This window comes from Nelumbo nucifera, chromosome 1 (assembly GCF_055504915.1).
Source record: "Nelumbo nucifera cultivar China Antique chromosome 1, China Antique-T2T, whole genome shotgun sequence".
Taxonomy (NCBI): domain Eukaryota; kingdom Viridiplantae; phylum Streptophyta; class Magnoliopsida; order Proteales; family Nelumbonaceae; genus Nelumbo; species Nelumbo nucifera.
This window is the reverse complement of record NC_142649.1, coordinates 207,903,791-207,925,877: the sequence shown is the minus strand read 5'-3', so window position 1 is coordinate 207,925,877 and position 22,087 is coordinate 207,903,791. Positions and strand designations below refer to the sequence as shown.

General features: G+C 37.6%; 1 protein-coding gene across 1 annotated transcript; it reads left to right on the top strand.

The window, feature by feature from the left end:
- Positions 1 to 19,475: 19,475 nt before the first annotated feature.
- LOC148804430 (uncharacterized) lies at positions 19,476 to 20,084 on the top strand. Its single transcript, XM_088901246.1, has 2 exons — positions 19,476 to 19,700; positions 19,785 to 20,084. The coding sequence occupies exons 1-2, from the start codon at positions 19,476 to 19,478 to the stop codon at positions 20,082 to 20,084; spliced, it is 525 nt and encodes a 174-aa protein (XP_088757372.1).
- The last annotated feature ends 2,003 nt before the right edge of the window (positions 20,085 to 22,087 follow it).

Below are 22,087 nucleotides of genomic sequence, written 5' to 3'. Positions count from 1 at the left end.
TGCTTGGGAAGCCCACAATGTTGCTCTCGATTTCAACAATAATCACATTACTATTTACTATGGAAGGAGATTCTAAATTGGTGATTGATTTCCTAAACAATCATTTGGAGCTCCAGTGGAAACTGAATCCAATCATCGAGGACTGGAGAACTTTGCCTGAGAAGATCAAAGGTGATGTGGAGTAGTATCATGTCTATTGCGAAGCCAAAAAAGTGCTACCCCCCAGCCCCTTTTTCATGGAATTCAGATTAGCTAAACGCTTTAATTGTTGATAAGATTCCATACTAGTGATAAAATACATGGGTCGATTGAATGCTTGTAGATCCCATGTATTTTAAGATTAGGAGTCTTATCATTGGTTTCACAGCCTGCTTAACAGCTAAAGCGTTAAGTTAATCCTATCTCATTTTCCTGTTTTAAAAAAAAAGTGCATTAATGAATACTTGCAACATATTAAATCAAGATTCCAACCAATTATGTTAAAGGGGTCATATGCTTTATTTACTTTTTATTGATTCACATTTCACAAGATATCCTTTCACATTTCATAAGGTATGATTACCATTAAAGCTTCAACAATATTAAAGATGTCAACTATAACATATTGTTTTATTATTGATCCATGTTTTTTTGCTTTACAGTGTATTTTCTGCACACCATAGGTTTTGCCTAAACACTTTTGTAAATACATTTTGACAATGCATCTATATTTGCTTGAACAGATGGATCAAAATAGATGATTTGTTCTGTTTTTTTTTTTTGCCTAAACACATTTATCTTTGTATTGGTGATGTGAAAAAGGGATTGAACCAGACAGTTAGACCTTTAGAATTGGGAATCAATTGCCAATAAAACCAAGCACAAATAAATGTATAAATTGCCTCTCATATCCCGCAAGATTTATTTTTTTAAGCTTATTTTTCTTTTCTTTATCCTTTATTTTTTGCATTTTGTTTAAACGAGTGTAATGGTTAAAGCGGACAGTCAGAACCATTCTAAGTTTTCTAACAATACTGCCTTTCACAATCATTTACATTTAAATAACTTAGAAGGGATGAAAATATTTCACTATAAGGTTGTGTTGGGCTTAAAAGAAAAGGTAGAGAAAGAGAGAGAAAGGTTAGAAAATCTAGTCTAAAACTCTTAGGTCCATCTTACTGAGAAACACAGTCTTATAAGGGTCCATTTGGTTCATAGTTAGAATTAGAATTGAAATCAAAATCACAATCACTTGGAATCAGAAACCGGAATGATCTATTCCCACAGTCTCCTTAGTTCATACAGGAATTAAAATGAGGATTGAAATCACTTGCAATGAGATTTCATTCCCAAAAAAAAGAGGGAATAGTCATTCCCTCAAATAGAAGAATGCCATTCCACTAAGAATGAGAATGAGATTCCATCCAACCAAATAGTTGAAATCTTTCAGACCCCCTATTCCCAAAAAGAAAACAGCTATTAAGTTTTAATTCATCAAAATTTCCAATGTCAAAAATCAAAATGCAATCATATCTTTTTGGACAAACACCATGGTCCTCAAAATTGAAAATCTAAACTTGACTGGCTGCCACTTGCCATTCACGGCCCACTTGACAACATTTGCTACAAGTTAAATGATAAAATAGCAACAACTTTTGCTGACCAAAGTACCCATGTATTCACAAAGAAAGCTCTCAAGCATCAACCACTTGGGTTTCCTTTACAGCTTGAAAATAAATAAAATGATATAAGTATAGCCGAAACATTTTAAATTGAATCCATCGGGGATCTGACTGGTCAAAATAGTGACCCAATGACTCACTTATAAGTTTAATTTGAATAAGTCAAATGTTTGGGAGTGCTTATAAATAAGTGCTTATCCTAATAATAAGTGTTCATGAGTGTTTGATGAAAAACCACTTATTACTAGGTATTTTTAAAATGACATGGTGGGATAAAAGTCACTTATTTCCCAAATACAAATAAGTACTTAATGGTGTGGTAATGCCCAAAATAAATGCTTATTTAAATAAACTAGCACTTAAAAATAAAGTAATCCCACCTATTAATGTTCTGGATGGCATTTGTAGAGTTTGGTATCTTCTTGACCCTAATCAACAGTGGAGATTGGATCTTCTTCACAGATTTTTTGATCCAATTTCAATTCGAAAAATTCTTAAGTTCCTATATCTACTAGATCAAGTGATGATGATGGCTGGTTGTGGACGTTAGAGCATAAGGATATTTTTTCTGTAAAATCTGCCTACAAATATCTATGCTCTATTTCAATCAACTCTCAAGATGGTGCGTTTTGGAGGAGGTTCTGGAAATTGAAGATTTACCCAAAGTTTTTATTATTTTCATGGAAAATCTTACATGGAGGACTGCGTACACGGGATAAGCTTTTTGGTGTAGGGCCTGAAGCATTATGCCCTTTTGGGTGTTACATTGAATCACCAGAGCATTTATTTTGGTATTGTTCATTTTCTAGAACTATTTGGTTTGGGTTTTTTTTTATCATGGAGACCAGATCAACTTTCAAATATAACTATTGCTGAATGGTTTCAGAATTTTGTGATTGGTGCACGAGGTCATGATGAGGAGATGATGTCTGACCTAATTTTCACAATTACTGTGTTGTAGAAGATTTGTGACGCTCATAACAAATGCATTTTCCAAGGGGTAATATTCAACCAACAACAACACATGAGGATGTGGGGGTTCAACACGAGTGTAGGAGTATGGGATCAAACTGTGTCCATGCTGAAGTGGATGCCATTATTTACACTGATGCTGCTATCAAAGAAGAATCCAGTTCTGCTACGTGGGTGAATAATAAGCATGAATAATAGGTTCATCAAGGCGGGAGTTACTCCATCTCATCTTTGTGATGTTGAAGGTGTGGGAGCATGGGCTATTCTCTTTGCTTTAAAGCATTGCTCGGTGTTTTATCATAAAAAAATCTGTGGTAAATGACAATCTCAACGTGATTACTGCCTTGCGAGAGACATTGCTCTCTTCTTCATGGGCTGCTCAACTAGTTATATCTGACATTAAGAACGTTGCTGCTTGTTTTGGTGATTTATGTTTCTTTCATGTGCATAGATATTTAAGTTTAATTTCTCATACTTTGATTACAAGGTTTAGGGGAATTCAATATGAATATGTTTGGATTTCTCCACATGATGTACTCCTTGACATTTTTAGCAATTGAAATTTTAATTGTAGAAAAAAATAATAATAAAGTAATTCCAAACTTAGCCTAGACCTCTAAGATGCTATATTACAAGAAAAACTATTGACTCAGTTAACAACCCATTAAAGTGGATGATTCAACCATCAATCCATTTGATCCATTTAATCAGTTGTAAGCTTTTCTGTTATTATTTTTTTTAAATTTGTTTATAATATAATATCATGAGTTGATACATTAATTCAAATTATTGAACTATGACCCATTGACGTGGAAGAAAAATTGGTTTAACCTTTGGGCATAGTTTCTTTTTTTTTTTTTTTCTCTAAATCCGGGCATAGTTTTAAAACTTGATTTGAAGGAGGACAAAATACAATCTAGAATTTTTCCTCACGAATTTGGTCATCACTTAGTCCTCACAACCATTCCAGCCATGCACTGGGAACATCTTCCCTTAAATGAAAATACAAGTTTGGAGATGTTCTCAATGTACCGCTTCAAATGTTGTGAGGACAATGTGAGGACCAAATTTGTGAGGAATAAATCCAATCTCAATAAAATAATATTCTGTTGGAAGGGTTTAGAATCCATCATATGGATGGATGAACCATGCTAGATGGCTGGGCGAAATTTAAAAAATTTTTTAACCTTTTTGATAATCGACTTCCCGATGAATTTGAAAATTGAATTTTTTAATTGATGAACCGGACTAGATTTGAAAACAAATTGAAAGGAGATTATACCTAATACAGAGACTACAAATTGCAGCTCCCAAAGTGGAAGTTCATGCCCAATATCAGTCCCAAAATCGGCCTCCAACTAAAGATGGCGCAGTGTACGGGCAAAACTGATTCAATAACTCTGGTTTCAGCAAATTTGCTATCCAACTGGCTTGGATCGAGCGAGATGAGTGATCCTAAATTTCTTTAATGTTTTTCTTGCAAAAACATAGAATAAAATTGATAAAAATCAATTCTTGAAAGCTTAGGTCGAAATAGGGTTTCTTGAGAGACAAGAGAGAAGAAGAGAGAGCAAGAATGTGGAGTGGAAGTCCAAGACTGGTTCACCTACTTATCTTTATCTCTATATGGAGAAAACTCCTAATTTGATTAGAAAATGATCCAAATATGATTTGAATAAGAGGTTTTCTTTTCTTAATTGATAAACATTATCCTCTTAAAAGGATAAGTGCTCCATACCCAGTTTTGACCCAAAAGTTGTCATGTGACCACTTAATTAATCATATTAATAATGGGCCTTAAAACCCATTTATCTTAAAGGCTCACGTCCCTAACTGTTGCATGGCCACATTGGGCATGATATTGTATGGTGTGGGACCCCACAAAGGTCTCACACAAGTCCATGAGGGTTCGGCCCCACCTTTGAAAGAGATTGGGTCGAATTCACTGCTAGGGGCAGTAAATCCCTAAGCCAATCTGCATGGGCTTAGTTTAGGCCCAACATTTACACCTAAATGATCCTTATTCAACCACCCTATGAAGACCCAAGGATAATTGACTTATGTAAGATAAAGTGCATTAGGTAATCGACCTTGTAATGGTCTCTTATACTTAACCTCTCGGCTCATAATCATCAGAACAATGCCCAACAAGGAAGGACCTCTCCCCTGGCTGCAAGGTGTAATGTCACACTCCTACTCGAATGGATCCCGAGATTAAAACATTTTACAAACTATTTTCATAAAACAATAATATAATATATAAATATATTTTGTAAAACTAGATTTCAAAACCAGATTGTAGACCTTGTAATGGTTCGATTAATTGCTAGTTCGGTTCGTCAAATTTTCAATTCTTTGATATTTATAATATATATTTTAAATAAATATATGAATATATAATAAAAATACTAGAAATGAATATAAAATATATATGAAAAATATATAATATATATAAATATATATATACTAATCAATTCAGTTAACTATCGAATTTTATATTACTCAATCAAAACTAAACCGGTACCTTTGGTTTTTTCAAAAATACCAAACCAAAATCAAACCGACCGATTTATTTTATCAGATTTTTTTTTTTATTTGGTTTGGTTTTTTGAAGATCACCCCTACTTAATAGCTAGTGTTGCTTGAATAGTAAAATCATTCTTGATAATCGTAAAAGCAATAACAAATTAACAATCAATAGCTAGTAGCGTCAATGTTCCTTACTGTTTCAATCCTACTTCTCGTGCTTTGTATGGTTTTCAATCCTAGGTCAAACTGGTTGGTTGGACCTATCGATCCAACACCTAGTCATATTTTCGATGTCTATTTCACCTCAAATCATTACAATACAAAAAATTGTTGATTTGATCAATTACCCAATTAGTTGAATTATTTATTTTGTATATATATTCATTTATTTTTATATATTTATTATTTAATTTATACTATTACAAGTTGATTGATTTGACACAGATGATTGAATTTTGGATTTGCCATTAGACAAAAAGTGGCTTCATTTCCATGTGGTTTTTGGAAACATCAATCTATACTACATACTATGTGAGAGTAATAAAAGTCAATCACACTCAGGTGGCATTTATTTGCACTTAATGAACTTCCAAGGTCTAATGACTTTTTGGAGATCACAAATTGTTTAATGTAACATCTGAGAGAAAATTAGTACTTACTGTGAAATTGCCACTTAACGGATTAAAGGTTCACTCTTCTCTAAATATGCTAACAAGTTTACTTTTTAAATATTTTTAATTATTTGATGGCCCGAAGGGTTAAAATCAGGATCGATTCATTGGTTTTGTGGTTAAAATGGTCAATCAACCGGCTTTTAGCAATTCTTGTTCTTGGGGTGTGGCCTAACCAATCATGACCTTTCACAATTCAACCGGTCCAACTAGTGGTCTGGTCTAATTTCCTAAACATTGCTTGTGATAAATATAACTAATATTATATTTATAAGTCCAAATATTAGTGTAAGTGAAATTATAAAATTAAGACTTGAAAAAATAGAAGTTAAATTTTATTTATATAAATAAATAAATTAAAGCAAATGCTTTAATAATATTTCTACAAAAGTTTTTAAATTGGGAATTTATAGATTGTTGGAAAAGTCTTCCATGCCTAGGGTCTTTAACTAATAAAATAATTTTTACCATGTAAAATATATTTTGCTAGTTCTTGCCTTATTTTTTCTTGTGAATATCCAAAATTACTAAAAATCCGATGCTCAATTTATGATTGATTTTCATTAATTTTTTTTTTCTGAAATGACTAGCTATGTGTCAAGTCAGATTGCCAATACTACCTTCGCTACTATTATAACTAAAATCACTCCTACATTTTTTGCAAACAACATTTTTTCCCTTTCTCTCAATATTTCCATATTAAACCTTTTCCAAACTTTGTCGGTCTTTATCTTGCCACCCCTAGCATTGGCAACCATGGTTTTAAGAATGGCATAGGCCCGGATGGTCGAGGCGTTAAACCATTTAACTCGAGCAGCGGTTCACAGGTTAAATTTAAAATTAATGTAAAAAATAAAACTATAAAAGAAATAAAAAACATAAAAAATGCATTTTAATCCCCTATCCCCATCAAGGTTTTAATAGGCTAGGCGGAGGTGAGGCAGTTGGGTGTGAAAGGGGTGAGGCCTAAGCCTTAAGGCGTTTTGAGGCGTAAGCCTCGAACAAAAAAAAAACAATAAAATAAAAACTATGTATTTATATTTATTAGAAAAAATTGAAGGAAAGATAAGTTATTTTTTCTAGATTTACATTACCCAACCCAACCTGAACTTGACCTGATCTAGGGACCAAGCTAACAAATTTTTTTATTAAAAAAATCATACATACAAAGTGCCAAACTTATTTTTTTTTCATTTTATATTTTCTCTAATACTTTGTTCCTTGTTTTTGTTTTTCTCATTGTGGTCTAAAAGCATGGAGGTTTGTTTATTCTTTGTAGTTCCATTATTGATAAAAAAAATTGATTTGTAGTTCCATTGGTTTGTTTTAGACTTGTAATTTTAGCTGCATAGTCAATAAAGAAATTATTTGGATGAGGTAACTTAGGGGTCATTTCATAATAGTTGAATATGGTGAATTGTTAAAGTTTATTGCTTTGTCTTTTAGTGAATAAGTTCTTAAGGAGGTTGTGGACTCCTTAATGGCATAAACTGAAGTTTGGTAGATTATTGCTGCATTTTGTACTCCTTATTTTAAGAATTATCTCCTTTTTGCAGTTAATAACTCAATGTTCATACAGACATTTTAAGTGCAAAAAGGAGATAAGTCCTTAAAATAAGGAATGCCAAATAGGAATGGCAACGGGGTGGGTTTGGGACAGGGATCATATTCCCCGTCCCTGACCCCAATTCTAAAATTAACCCCCATGCCTATCCTCGATCCTCGTCAGGATAAAATTTGTCCTCCATCCCCAATCCCTGGTGGGGATGGGTTTCCTATGGGGACCCAAATCTCCAAATTTTTTTTAGATAACAGTATTTTTTTTTGAAAAATAAATAAAAAATTTAAATTATAAATAATGCTTTAAATATGTTTTGATATATATATATAATATAAATGATATAATATATATATATATATATATATATATAATATAATGGGGGTCGGGGCGGGGTGGGGACCTCAATTCCGTCCATGACCGGGGATTCCTATTAATACTTGTCCCTATCCCCGTCCTGCCAAAACAATCCCCATCCCTGACCCCAATGGGTCAAGGAAGTTGGGTCCCCGTAGGGATGGGGAAATTTTCCATCCCTAATGCCAAATACAACCTATATATAATTTAATAATAACTTCCATTAATAATATTACCAAAAAACTGTCATTATTTAAGCCTTGGGCCTTGTACATCACAAGGCTAAAGGCTTAAAGACGTAGGCCTCTAACAACTCAAGGCCTAAGCCTTGGCAATGAAGACAAAGGCTATTGAGGCCAGGCCTTTTTGGTCAGCATCGCCTCAGTAGCCTTTTAAAACTATGATCCCCATTTGTTGATTTTCCTTGGCGTTTACTCTCAAGTTTCAATGGCAACCTAGTATTGTGACGGAGGTGACCAATATCTCCCTCTATTTTTTTTTTCTTTGCACCGGCAACCATTGTTTGTAGTATGATCCAAGGCTGTGACAAAAGCGCTCATCAATTTCCTCTATCCCTTGCACTGACGACCACTACTTACAACTGCAACGTAAAAGTGTTGTGACAAAGGTGACCCTCAAACGAGAAGAAAATACTTCCCATGATGGTTTGACGGAACCTAATCGTTGCATACTTTCAAGTTGGTTATTGCTAATTCATGCTTTTTGAAGTTGGTGTTCACAACTTTATTATTAGGAAAGTAGGGTACTATGTAGTGCTCGGTATTTGGCTTGCACTATTAGATGAGAGGTAAGAGATGTAGCTAAGGGTCTGTTCCTTTCTTATTAATTTTTATTTCTTAAGATGAATCTTTAACTTTAAGGCTCAGTTTGGAGGGAGTACAAATACAAATATGTAAAGCATAAAACCTTATATTTTATATGTATTTGCACTATACATATTTACATTTATACTCTTTCCAAATTGAACTTAAGAGAAAAATTATCGTTCGTTTTCTTTTATCTCTTATATTTTAAAGTGCAATCATACAATTTTTTGTTTTTCAATGATACCCCCAAAAAGACAAACAAAAACTCTTATTTATGAGGTCAAAATGGATATTTGATAATTTTCAGAATTAAGAATTCAGAATAGCATTCTCTGCATTCAGAGTTTAGAGAAAAGAAAATTTCACCAACACCAATATATTTCTTAATGTAATTATTGTACTTTCAGATGTCAACACTTCAGAGCAATATTATTGCAGTAGTTTAATTATTGTACCAATACCAATACCAATCTACCTCTTAATGTAATCATTGATATTCTATTTTTTAATTTAATTCTAAATCAATAAAGGAATTGTTAATTGTAAGTTAGATAATGCATTCTATTAGGTGGCAGTGTTATTTCATCATAGGTTTTTGAAAATTGAAATTTGACTGAATCTATAGTAGTTGTTGCACCACTAACACCTAGTTCAAATTTTAAAACCTTGCTAATAATATGGTGGCTTCATCAACAACAATACCACTTACGCCCAAATGTTATTGTGTTGTAGTTGGACAATATTGAAGTCAAAGTTATAAGGAAATGAAATATTAAAATTAAAAAAAAAATAATTACCAATTATCTAGTCCATTGGTCTAGAATTCCAATTTCAACTGATGAAAACATATAAACTTCCCAAATTGCTAACTTGAGACACTTGAGCATGCCTTCTTCTTGAAACTTGAATAAAGTTGAGAATTAGTGATTAGGGAGCCAAGAGACTAAGAGCGCGTAAGAGTGTACTTGAGAGTATGCGAATATATGAGAATATGAGAATAGGTCTAATGAAAATAAGGGCGGATAAGGGTAATTAATTCAATTAACCAAAGTACCCTTAGAACCTAGTCATTTTATAGTAGTTGGGAAGGGGTGTTTTGGTTGTTGAAAAGGTATTTATCACTTTACTAAGATGCCCCCAAACTAACTATCATATATCCATTGGGGGGCATTTAAGTTATTTTCCTCCCCCAAAGCCAAAATACACAAATACCCCAAACTCGGGATGAGCATTGTTTGGTTAAAACTGAAAAAAAAGAAGTTGCTTCAGTTTAGTTATTACAGTTTTATAAAATTTCGGCTTCAGTTTCAATTTTCAGGTTTGGGAATTTGGTTAATTCAAAAATTGAATTAACCAAAAATTTTGGTTTTGATTAATTCGATTTTTCATTATTTCATTTTATTCGGTTCAATTTTTAATTGAATAAATCGTTTGCTCACCCTACCCTAAACTATTTCTTTATAATTGTTCAGGATATTTCTGTAAAAATAACTGAAGGAAATGGAAAAATAGCAATTGGGATCCCCAAAGACTATATAATTTGGGTGGTGGCATGGCCAGTTGTGTGCTGACTTTATGCCTTATCGTGCCATTCATGGGGAAAAAACCTTGGCTGTTGGAGGCCAACAACCTCTGCTGTTAAGAACATTTTTGGGTAAGGTTTTTAAAATTGGACTGGACAAGGAACTGCTCTGGGGTCCAGTTCCTGGGTCGAACAGTCTGATCGTCCAGCCTGAATGGATTACCCACTTTGACAAAAAACATTTAAAAACAAAAAATGGTCAAAAACCATTGTCTGAGTCGATGGTTCGATGGCCCGGGTCAACGGTTCGCTAACCAAATCAATGTTTTTTTGGCCAAAAAGCAATTTTGGGTGAAACAGAACCGATCAAGTGACCAGTTTCCAATTTTTCCGGTCTGATTTGGTTTTGAAAACATTGTTTTTGGGAATGCTATATTATCATAGAGGGAGGTAAAATAATAATTTCTCCCTATTTCTTTTTACCCATAAACATAGACATAGATGTGAATTGATAAACGTGTCTAGCCTTAAAACGCTATCAACAGCATAGGCCACTGGCCACCAACAACCAAAGTTAAACTCATCAATGGGCCGGAGTACTAATTCTGGCCCCGCTCGATGGATCCTTTTGGCGTTGTATAGGTGAATACGGATGGATGTTTTTTGAGTCTAAATAAAGAGAGTTTTGGTGAAATTATCAGGGATCACCATGGTCCTTTTGTGGCTGCCTGTTTTAGGAAATGCCAGGTCCTTTCTCCCATCAAGGCGGAAGCTTTCGCAGTTAGAAGTGGTCTAAATTTAGCTCGCTCATGTGGATCCTCCCAGGTTGTAAAATCTGATTGCTTAAGTCTATCCAATGCTGCTGAGTCTTGAACGCTGGAGATAGATGCTGAAGCTTTCTTTTTGCTGAAGAACATTCAAACCTTGGCGAGTTCTCTGTCCTGCTCTTTTAGCTATACAAGGCGGTCCCTAAACAGAGTTGCTCACGAGTTGGCAAGAAAAGGCTTTAATGATTGGGGTGCTTTTATTCAGGAGTGCTCGATCTGACTTCAGGAGCTTCTGGATATGGATCAGAATGCATAGTCTTTGTGTGTCTTCTTTTCTATCATTGTTTTGTTATGTTTTTCTTCTTTGTTTAAGACCTCTTATCTTTGTAACTTTTATGGAGTACTGGCTGCTTTGAATGAAAATTCTTTATTCAAAAAAAGGGCTACTGCTAATTTGGTCCCCGAATTTTAAAATACGATAATTTAATATCCAAACTTTCAAAATGTGCTAATCCAAAACATGTTGCTAACCAGTCTGTTAACCAGTTGTTAAGTGACATTTGAAAAGACACAAATGCCCTTCGAATGTCATCTAATTCTCTTTACCAACCATCCAAACATTGATAAAAGTGAGTAGTCTCAAATCTTTACCTCTTCAATTCAAGAAAATTGGGGTCACTATTTGGATAGAAGAGGCAACTTTCCTGAATAGAAGGAGGCAAGAATTTGAAACTGTTCACTTTTTATCAATATTTGAATATTTGCTAGTAAGAATTAGATGACATTTGAAGGACATTTATGTCTTTTAAAATACCACTTAAAAACTGGTTAAAAAAAACTCAAATACCGCATAGGGATATTGATTGGGCTGAGCTAATGTGATACCAACCGCATGCAATGTTGAACATAAACAACCAATTTTTTCCTGGTTTCACAAACATAATTTATACCAGTCCTTCAAGTTTCCGTCCAAAAATAATAAAAAAAAAAAAAAATTGATGAACCCATCAAAATGACCAATACCGAACCGCCCTGTTTGATTCTTCGGGCCAGTTGGGCTTTTATATCACAATCTAATGATAATGATGCATCGTAAATACGACACTTGTCATTTATGGAATGGAAGTACATGACAAGTGGAGAAGATTTAGTCTTCCATGATTTTATGTTGATGCTACCTCCATCCATGCATGTGCATTATTGAAAGAGTGGAGACGTGGAATTTCTCAAATTCTTACCAAATAGTTGGTCCATGCTTGTAAAAGCACATGTTACATACATGCATACGACACCTATTTATTGTCCAATTAAGACATTACTTACCTAATTCCTTCTGGGATGTGTTGGGTATGGCTATGGCACCGACAATGTGATGCCAATTTCTAAAAAACGACGCTACATTAGAAAAAGTGTTGCGAAAACGGTACTGAAAAATTGGTATTATGTTCTTAACACCGATGCCAAACATCTATCGAATGGTGGTGGCTCGATTGGCATGTTAGATTCTTAGAGATGTGGATCCGAATCCCGCTATCACCACTTACGTCGAAAGGTTGGCATGTTAGCTTCTTTGGACCACTCAGCTTGTTTTATCGTTGATGGGATCAAAAACTGCCCCCAACGCGGTCCCAATATGATTTGTGTCCACACATCTGACTATGAGGTGAGATGGGGACTCACAGTATATCCGATGTGATATGCGGACATAAATTATATTTAAATGTATCTTAATAGCATTTTGAATTGGTCCTACATTAGAATGTTAGGAGTCTAGATTTGTTTCTCGTAGAGTGCTCCTTACATCAATCTCACAGTATATCTTGGCCGCATCGTGGGAAGTGGGAACATGTCCCGTGCTTGTATTTATTATTTGTGGGAAGATGTTACTAATACAAGGTAGGCATGTATACATGGTGAGCATATTGGGTAAGCACTTAGGAAAAATTTTGACACTTATCCTTTAAATTACTCCTAATCTACTCTGAAAAAAGATTAAAAACAACTTTTGATATAATTGTCTGAATATTTATTAAGTGCACATTGAATGTACTTACAATTCTATACCTAGTAGATTTGGACCCGTTCTGGATGTGAAAAACACAACTACAAAGCTAATTTAGGTAGTTTCTCTAGAACACAAGTGCTCAATCACCACAGCTCTATCATCACAACTCACTTTCTATGCAAAACCCATTAGCCCCCCAACCCTAGGTATGGTTGAATTTGAACCCAAGTCTTTGCTACCACCAATCAAAGACTTTACCAATTAGTAGTTGGCACCTTATGTAAATTATATGCCTATACCATAAGGGATCTCCTAGTGGTACAAACCCATCAAATTGACCAAACATTCGAACTTCAAGTTTGGTTTATACAATTTGACCTGATTGATATCGGAAGAGTGTATGACTTAAAGGTTCCGTTTGCTTTTCAGTAAGTTACTTACCTGGGTAAATTTAATTACCTGGGTAAGTTTTTCCTAGGAAACACTTACCCGGGTAAGTGCATTTACCCATGTTCTTTTGTTTCCTAGGTAAATAAGGCAATGGCCATTTTATCCATAAAATTCTATTATTAAAAGGGGCATTTTATTTCCCAGGTAAGGCAATGGCCATTTCCTAGGAAACACTTACCCGGGACTGTAGCTCTTGATAATGGTTATCCTCTAGGGAGATTATCCTCTAGAGTCATAGTTCATCTTTAACTCTACCTCAGATAGAGCTATCCTAACTAATGTACTTATCCTGTAAACTAACATCCCTGTATTTAAACCCCTGATCAATCAGTAATACATTGAACCATTCTTATCTAATTATCCTCTTTCAATTGGTATCAGAGCCATGGCTACCAATCCATCTTCACTCTCTTCCTCCTTCTCTTCTCCTTTCCCTTTCCCCCTTCGGCAATCTTGCCAATTTAATTTCCGTCAAACTAGATAAGCACAACTATTTGTTGTAGAAGGCCCAGTACCAACCTATGCTTGAAGGACTGGGCTTGTTCTTCTATCTCGATGGCTCTTCCCAATGTCCCCCTCAGTTCCTCAGTGATACAATAGACACCGCCGGTGTCAAAACCGTGAACCCAACATTCACCTCAAGACAGATCCAAGATAAGCTCTTGCTTAGCTAGTTGCTCGCGACTCTCACTAAAGTAGCTCTTGCTCAGGTAGTCGGCTACAGAACCTCTAATGATGCATGGATGACTCTGACTTGTATATATGCCTCTCCCTCACGAACCAGGATCATGCAACTTAAAAATGACCTTCACCATCTCCACAAAGGCTCCAAGTCGATGACCAACTATCTCCATTAGGTGAAAGGCTATACAGATGTCCTTGAAGCCGCCGACCAAGGTCTCTCATCCGATGACATCATCCTCTACACCATGGGAGGTCTGGGACCAGACTATGATCCACTCGTCACCGCCATCACCACCAGACACGACCCTCTCTGTCTATCAAAGAACTTCATAGTCTCCTACATCAGTTCGAGCTCCGCCTCAACAGCCAACACTCTACTCTCACTAGCACTCAACTTTTTGCCAACTCAGCTGTTCATAAACCAGAAGTTCGCCCATCCAACTCTCACCGGGGTGGTCGCGGTCGCAACCCCTCTTCATGTGGTGGTAGAGGTAAGGGTCGTTACAATAACAGCACTCCATCTCAACCGAAGGTCACTTGCCAGGTTTGTGGCAAGGTTGGCCATTCGGCTTTCACTTGCTTCCACCGCTTCAATCTCAGTTTTCAGGCATCTAGAACAATCCACCATCTAAGGCCCTCGTTGCCTCCAATACCCCGTAATCCTTTGATGGCGATCGCTACCCTAACACCGGTGCCACGAATCACCTAACAGCCGATCTTGGCAACCTCTCTTTGGCCTGATTACAACGGCAATCACAAGATAGCCGTAGGTAACGGGACAGGTTTGGACATCAAACACATTGGACATAATTCTCTTCATACCTCTTCCCGTATATTGCACTTAAAAAATATTCTTCATGTACCTGGCATCACTAAAAATCTGATATCTGTTCGTCAGTTTTGGCAAGACAATAATGTTCTTTTTGAATTTGATGATTCAGGTTTTGTTGTGAAGGACAAAATTCGGGGGACACCAATCCTTTTATGGCCGATTAAAGACGGCCTCTATCAGTTCTCTGTTTATTCCCGTAGCTCGAATAAAGGACTTGTGGCCATGATGGGGGTACATACTATTGTCGATGTCTCGGACATCCTCAAGACCATGTAGTTCAGCAAATTGTTCAGCAGCACTACCTACCAATTGACTCTAAGTCTGTCTAAAATTTTTGCTCTTCTTGTGTTCGTGGAAAGTCTCATCATCTCCCTCATCCACCTTCATCAATTAGTATGTTTGTTCCTTTAGATGTTGTCTATTATGACTTATGGGGGCCTTCTCCTGTGCCCTCCAATAATGGTCACCGTTACTAGATTGAGTTTATTGATGCTTTTACTAGATTTACTTGGATTTTTCCTTTGCATACAAAATCTGAAGCATTGTATACTTTTATTCATTTTCAGACCATGATTGAAAAACAACTGAATAGGCCCATCAAAATCTTACACATTGATGTAGGGGGCGAATACCGCAACTTTCATGCTTATTTACAGGAACACGGTATTGTCCACTGCTGTAGCTGCCCACACACTCACGCTCAAAATGGCGTCGCCGAGCGTAAACACCGCCACATTGTTGATACTGGTTTAACACTCCTTGACAATGCCAAGCTTCCTCGATAGTTGTAGAGTGAAGCCTTTGCCACATCGGTTTTCCTGATCAATCGCCTTCCAACCCCGCTTCTTGGCCACAAGTCTCCAAACAAGCTGCTCTTTGGGCGTCCCCCGGATTACTATCACTTTTTAGTTTTTGGTTGTGATTGCTACCCCAACCTGCGTCCCTACAACCGCAACAAGTTTGATTTTCGTACTCTTCGTTGCACTTTCCACGGATACAACTCTTGTCACAAGGGTTACCTTTACTTGCACAAATCTATTGGTCGTCTCTACATTTCTGATGATGTTATCTTCGATGAGACATCTTTCTCTTACAGCAATGGTTCCTCTCCACATATTATGACTTCATGCTCCCAAGACATGCCCTCTCTATTGGGCCCGCCACCAGTTCTGTCCCTGTGCCATCAGCTACCAATTATTGCAGCACCGCTCACCTCTCAACCCACTAAAGTCTTCTCACTGGCCCATTCCTCCTCCCTCGGCCCACTCTCCTGTGGACTCCCACGAGTCTTCCATGATGCAGTCCAGCAACACCGCCGCTCCTCTTTCACTTCCAGATCCGGATCCGATGGCCTCCTCCGCCTCTGCTTCTGTTCCTACACATGGAATGCAGACACAGTCCAAATTTGGGGTCTTCAAATCGAATCCCAGGTATGCTCTCACTTCGGTTACCCCTGACATTGAGCCCACTTCCTTTACTCAAGTTGTGCGTGATATGAAGTGGCGTGATGCCATGAATTCCGTGTCCTCTGCGTTGGTTCAGAACCAAACCTGGTCTCTTGATCCTCCACCACAAGACAAAAATATTGTAGGATATCGTTGGGTGTTCAAAATTAAGCGCTGCGCCGATGGTACCATTGCACGATACAAAGCATGTCTCATTGCCAAAGGGTATCACCAGCAAGAGGGGATTGACTTTTTGGATACTTACAGCCCGGTTGTTAAACCTTAACCGAGGAAGTCTACTTAACCGAGGAAGTCTACATAAGCCAGCCACCCGGTTTTCGGCATCCATCCTACCCAATCATGTCTGCCGATTACACTGCTCTCTCTACGGCTTACGACAATCAGTTCATTCAGGTCCTTGCTTCTGAATTCTCTCTATGAGACCTTGGGCCTTTACATTTATTTCTTGGGCTTGAATCTCAGCCCACCGCCGATGGCATGATTCTCTCTTTGTCCAAGTATGCCTTGGATCTTCTTCACTGTACTCACATGACAGATGCTAAACCGTGCACCACTCCTATGGCGACTTCTACTAAACTCTTCCTTGATGATTCTGACATCTTTGATGATCCAATGTTGTATCGAAGCACTGCTGGTGCTCTACAATACCTGACCGTAACTCGACCGGACCTCTAGCTTTCTCTGTGAACAAGGTGGCCCAATTTTTGTCCCAGCCCACGGTTAACCATTGGGTTGTTGTCAAGCGTATCCTACATTACATCAAGCACACCTACACCATTGGACTTCATATTCGTCTCTCTCCCTCGAGTAAGCTTCATGGCTATAGTGATTCGGATTGGTCCAGGTCCCTTGATGACCGACAGTCTCATGGCGACTATTGCATCTACTATGGGCCTAACCTCATATCCTGGTCCTCTAAGAAACACTCCACTATCTCCAGATCTTGCACTGAAGCGGAGTACAGGTCTCTTGCCATCCTTGTAGCTGAACTAGTTTGGATTCAAATGCTCATTCGTGAAATGAGCTTCTCTCCCACTTCCTCACCAGTCTTGTGGTGTGATAATATCGGTGCCACCTACCTTGCTTCCAATCCCATTCAACACTCTTGCAACAAGCATGTCGAGTTGGATTATCACTTTGTTCGGGACAAAGTTCAACGTCGCCTCCTTGGGATCAGATTCAATTCCTCTCCACCATTGATCAAATGGAAGATGTCTTCACCAAGCCTTTGCACGTTCACTGCTTCTCCTTCCTTCGTGACAAGCTCTCCACGACTACCACGACATCGCTTGAGGGGGCGAGTTAGAACCTCACGTACTCACGCCACCCTTGCATGGATTATCCTATATCCTTGCATGGACTGTAACTCTTGATAATGGTTATCCTCTAGGGAGATTATCCTCTAGAGTCATAGTTCATCTCTAACTCTACCTCAGATAGAGTTATCCTAACTAATGTACTTATCCTGTAAACTAACAGCCCTATATTTAAACCCCTGATGAATCAGTAATACATTGAACCTTTCTTATCTAATTATCTTCTTTCACTATTAGTATGGGTATTAAATGATTAATGTTTAATTTCCTATTGAAAGGCCCAGATGACCCTGAAAACCAATACAATATTGCGTATAGAAACTCTGGTAACCGAGTTAATTTGCAAACTGACGAGACTTCCCACCATTTCGGTTTTTGGGATGGGCCAGACCCGAATGGTTCGAATTTGGTGCAATTCACGTGCTTGTACTTAAGGCTGAGTTTGAAAGGAATACAACTGAATGTAAAACCTTATATTTTTATATTATTTGGTATGTATTTATGCTGTACATATTTGCATTTGTACTACTTCCAAATTAAGCCTAACTAAAACGTGATTGATTGGCTTCAAAAAATAAGAATAAAAATAATAACTAAAACGTGATTGATTACATCAGTTCTCTGGTTTGATATATAATAATCATTGGAACACGTTAGAAATGTGGCCCAAGGGTTACATCTTCCAAAAAGCAAAAGATGCTTCTTTAATTTATTGCCCAATCTACAAGCTTGATGATTTTGGGCTTGGATAGTTAATAATGGGCCCCATGTATGTGCATCGATCGTCCTCCAAACATTAGTGAAGCAGGCCCACCCTTGTCTCACACATTTTTCTTATGCTTAGTCTGAACTTGCTGACCTTGAGTCATTACTGCTACCTACGTTGACTAATAGGTTTGGCTCCACCTAATAACCTGTAACTATTTGAACGGTGACAAACGCTACCCTTCTTGCATGAAAGCATTAAGCATGACAACGAAGTCTCAGGCCCCGTTTGTTTACCGGCAAATAGGGGGTCATGCATATGCTTTTTGCATCATGAATGGGCTTTATGGTAAAACTAGTTTTACCGGTAAAATTTATTCATCGTCTAAGTGGATAAATAACTGAGAAAATTTTATAAAACATGATAAGACAATTTTACCCATTTTAATATTAATTTTTATAAATAAAAATATAATTTTATTATTTTCTGAAAAACCTGAAAATTAAAAAAAATATAAATAAGTGAAATATTACTCAGAAAACATTTACCTAAGTGGTTAATGCACTTACCCGAATAAGTTGCAAAATTATAAATGAATGAGGCCTCAGAGTATCCATCAATAAAGATCGGCACTGCTTTTATGTTCCAAGTTCCAAGTTTCAAGTATTGAGTCTGCACTTGACTGGCGTTGTGACTTGTTACGTAATTTGGACGGGCCTGCCTTAGAAAGTTCTATTAGGGTATGTGAAGTAGGGGTGGGTGCATGATAGACTTCAGAATGATTAATGAGTCATTATAAATGAGAGTTGAGTTCTTGACCTGATGATTTTGGTGGATTTTAAATTGTGGTTTGCTCATTGTTTTTTTCTAGGTTTTCAAATTGAATTGGATAAATATGCTGTATTAGTGAAACTTAAATTCATATATTATCGCACATGTCATTTACACAGATACATCTAGAAAACAGAGTTGAGCTATGTCAGTTAAATAGCTGGAAAATTGCCAGTTGTGCTCTCCCAGCTGTGCTCCTAGCCAGCTGTAATTCAGTTATTTACCTTTTATAAATTCCCCTTGTATATTGAATAAAGGGTGGTTGTTTCTTTCATTTTTATAGTATCAAAGCAACGTCGACCCTGTTTCTCTGCTACTTGCATGGCGACTGAAAGTGACCCTTCCTCTCCCTATTTCTTGCACCCGTCGGATAATCCAGGAGCGGTGTTCGTTTCGAGTCCTCTCATCGGCGAGAATTATTTGATGTGGCGACGAGCAATGTGCAACGCCCTGCAAGTGAAGAACAAATATGCTTTTGTTGATGGTTCGTTGCCCAAACCAGAGGATTCTAAGAAGGAGCAGGCTTGGGTGAAGTGTAATTCCATGGTGATCTCTTGGATCTTTAATTCTTTGGCAAGAGATCTCCATGAAAGTGTTGTTTACATCGAAACTGGGTAAGAAATTTGGAAGGATCTTGAAGATCGCTTATCTCAGAGCAATGCGCCACGCATACACCAACTGAAGCGAGACATTGCTCTATTACAGCAAGCCGGACAATCGGTTGTAGCCTACCTACTTCACAAAGTTGAAGGGGCTCTGGGACGAACTCACAGTTTTGTTGTTGGTACCTACGTGCACATGTGGTGCTGCGAAGGAATTGCAGTTGAGCGTGAACGAGAGTGGCTTCATCAGTTCCTCATGGGATTGAACAAGAGCTTCAATGCCATCCGAACTAACATTCTCAATTCAGATCCGTTGCCTGGAAAATAAAGCCTACAATCTAGTTGTTCAAGAGGAACGACATCAATCTCTTGTTGGTGTGCGATCAATTCATGCCACAGATGCAACGACCTTGAATGTTGTCACAAAACCAAATACAAAAATAAGGGGAACCATCATGGAGATCAAAGCTCAAATGCGACTATTCCAAGAAAGGTGGACACGCAGGATCGTTGTTACAAGCTTCATGGCTACCCTATTAACTAGGAAAGGGGGGGGGGGGGGGCAATTCACGATCCAAGAAGTCCATTGACACTCGGGCTGTAGCACAGGTGCCCGTTGAGACAGAAGAAGTTAATCAATCTCTTTCTGATAATGCATCTCTGATCATTGGACTAACATATGAGCAGTACTAGAAGCTGATCAACATTCTTGGACCCGATAAGACCTCATCAAAAAATTGTATGATTTCATCTAACTTTGCTGGTATGATCACTGAATCTTCATCTCATGCATCATCCTGGATTCCAGATACAGGTGCATCGGATCATATGACACCATATCCTGATCATATGATTCGGTTGAAATCATCTTGTCCTATGAAATTACCGGATGGTACAGTCTTGCCAGTTACTCATTACGGATCAGTATCTCTTACACCTTCCCTCACCATTGATAAAGTGCTATTCATCCCACAATTTCAATGCAATCTCTTATCTGTGAGCAAATTGACCTCACAACTTCATTGTTGTACTATATTTCTTCCGGAATTTTACATATTGCAGGACCTAGTCTCGAATAAAGTGATTGGAGTGGGTAGAATGCACAATGGAATTTATCACCTACATACTCCCAAATCCATGCCATCCATAACCTCCCCACTGCCAACAACTGATGTTGATTCTTTGACTTCACCTACCATAAATAATTGCATTATTGTTGATTACCAATTGTGGCACAGACAGTTAGGACATGCATCCTCCAACCGAATTACTTCATTGTTTGGCTGCTCCCCTGCTGAAGATCGTTGTTGTGAAGCTTGTCACCAAGCAAAATTCACTCGGCTCCCCTTTCATCTCAACACCTCCAGGGCTGTTGCACCTTTTGATTTACTACATTATGACATTTGGGGTGGGTACCTAACCCCATCCATTACTGGTGCTCATTTTTTCTTAACCATTGTAGATGACCATTCTCAGTGCACCTGGGTGTATTTGATGAAAAATAAATCAGAGACATTTTCTCTTTTGACTGGTTTTTTGTGCTATGGTCAAAAATCAATTTGGAACCTCAGTTAAGGTTATTCATTCTGATAATGGGTCTGAATTCACATCTAGACCAATGATGGAGTTTTATATGACAAACAACATTATTCATCAGCGTTCATGTATTGACACTCCTCAATAAAATGGAATTGTTGAGCGAAAGCATCGACATGTCCTAGAAGTGGCACGGGCTCTTCGGTTTTAGGCATCATTGCCCTTGTGTTTTTGGGGTGAATGTGTCCTAACAGTTGCCTATCTCATCAACTATACACCCACATCTACACTGAATGGGCGCACACCTTATGAGACTCTATTTCACAAAGCCCCTTTATATGATCATATTTGTGTTTTTGGATGCTTGAGCTTTGCTAGAGTTGCTCCAAAACCACTTGACAAGTTTGCTGCAAGGGCACGAAGATGCATCTTTGTTGGTTATCCTTTTGCACAAAAGGCTTACCGTTTGTATGATCTTGACACACATCAGATATTCGTCTCACGAGATGTCACCTTCCATGAATCTGTCTTCCCTTTCACCACCACCACAGATCAAAACAGTCAAATACAACTTCCGGTTGTGCCATTACCTAGTGCTGATGATGGCCTACCTATGGTTGCTTACCCCCCATCCGAGCTGATGACCAATTCCAACATGGAATCCTCAATAGCACCAGCACTCACTTCCAATCCTGGCCCTATCATTAATCAACCTGTTAAACCCAGGCCAACGCGTGCCCGATGCATGCCCTCTCACCTTCAAGACTATATCTGCTCTCTACCTGCTTCCTTACA

Bases quoted from the DNA above. Each gene is read 5' to 3' on its own strand.
- LOC148804430 (XM_088901246.1), top strand. From the start codon at position 19,476: ATGGCGACTGAAAGTGACCCTTCCTCTCCCTATTTCTTGCACCCGTCG. The intron at 19,701-19,784 runs GTGATCTCTTGG...GAAATTTGGAAG, and splicing joins GGGTGAAGTGTAATTCCATG to GATCTTGAAGATCGCTTATC.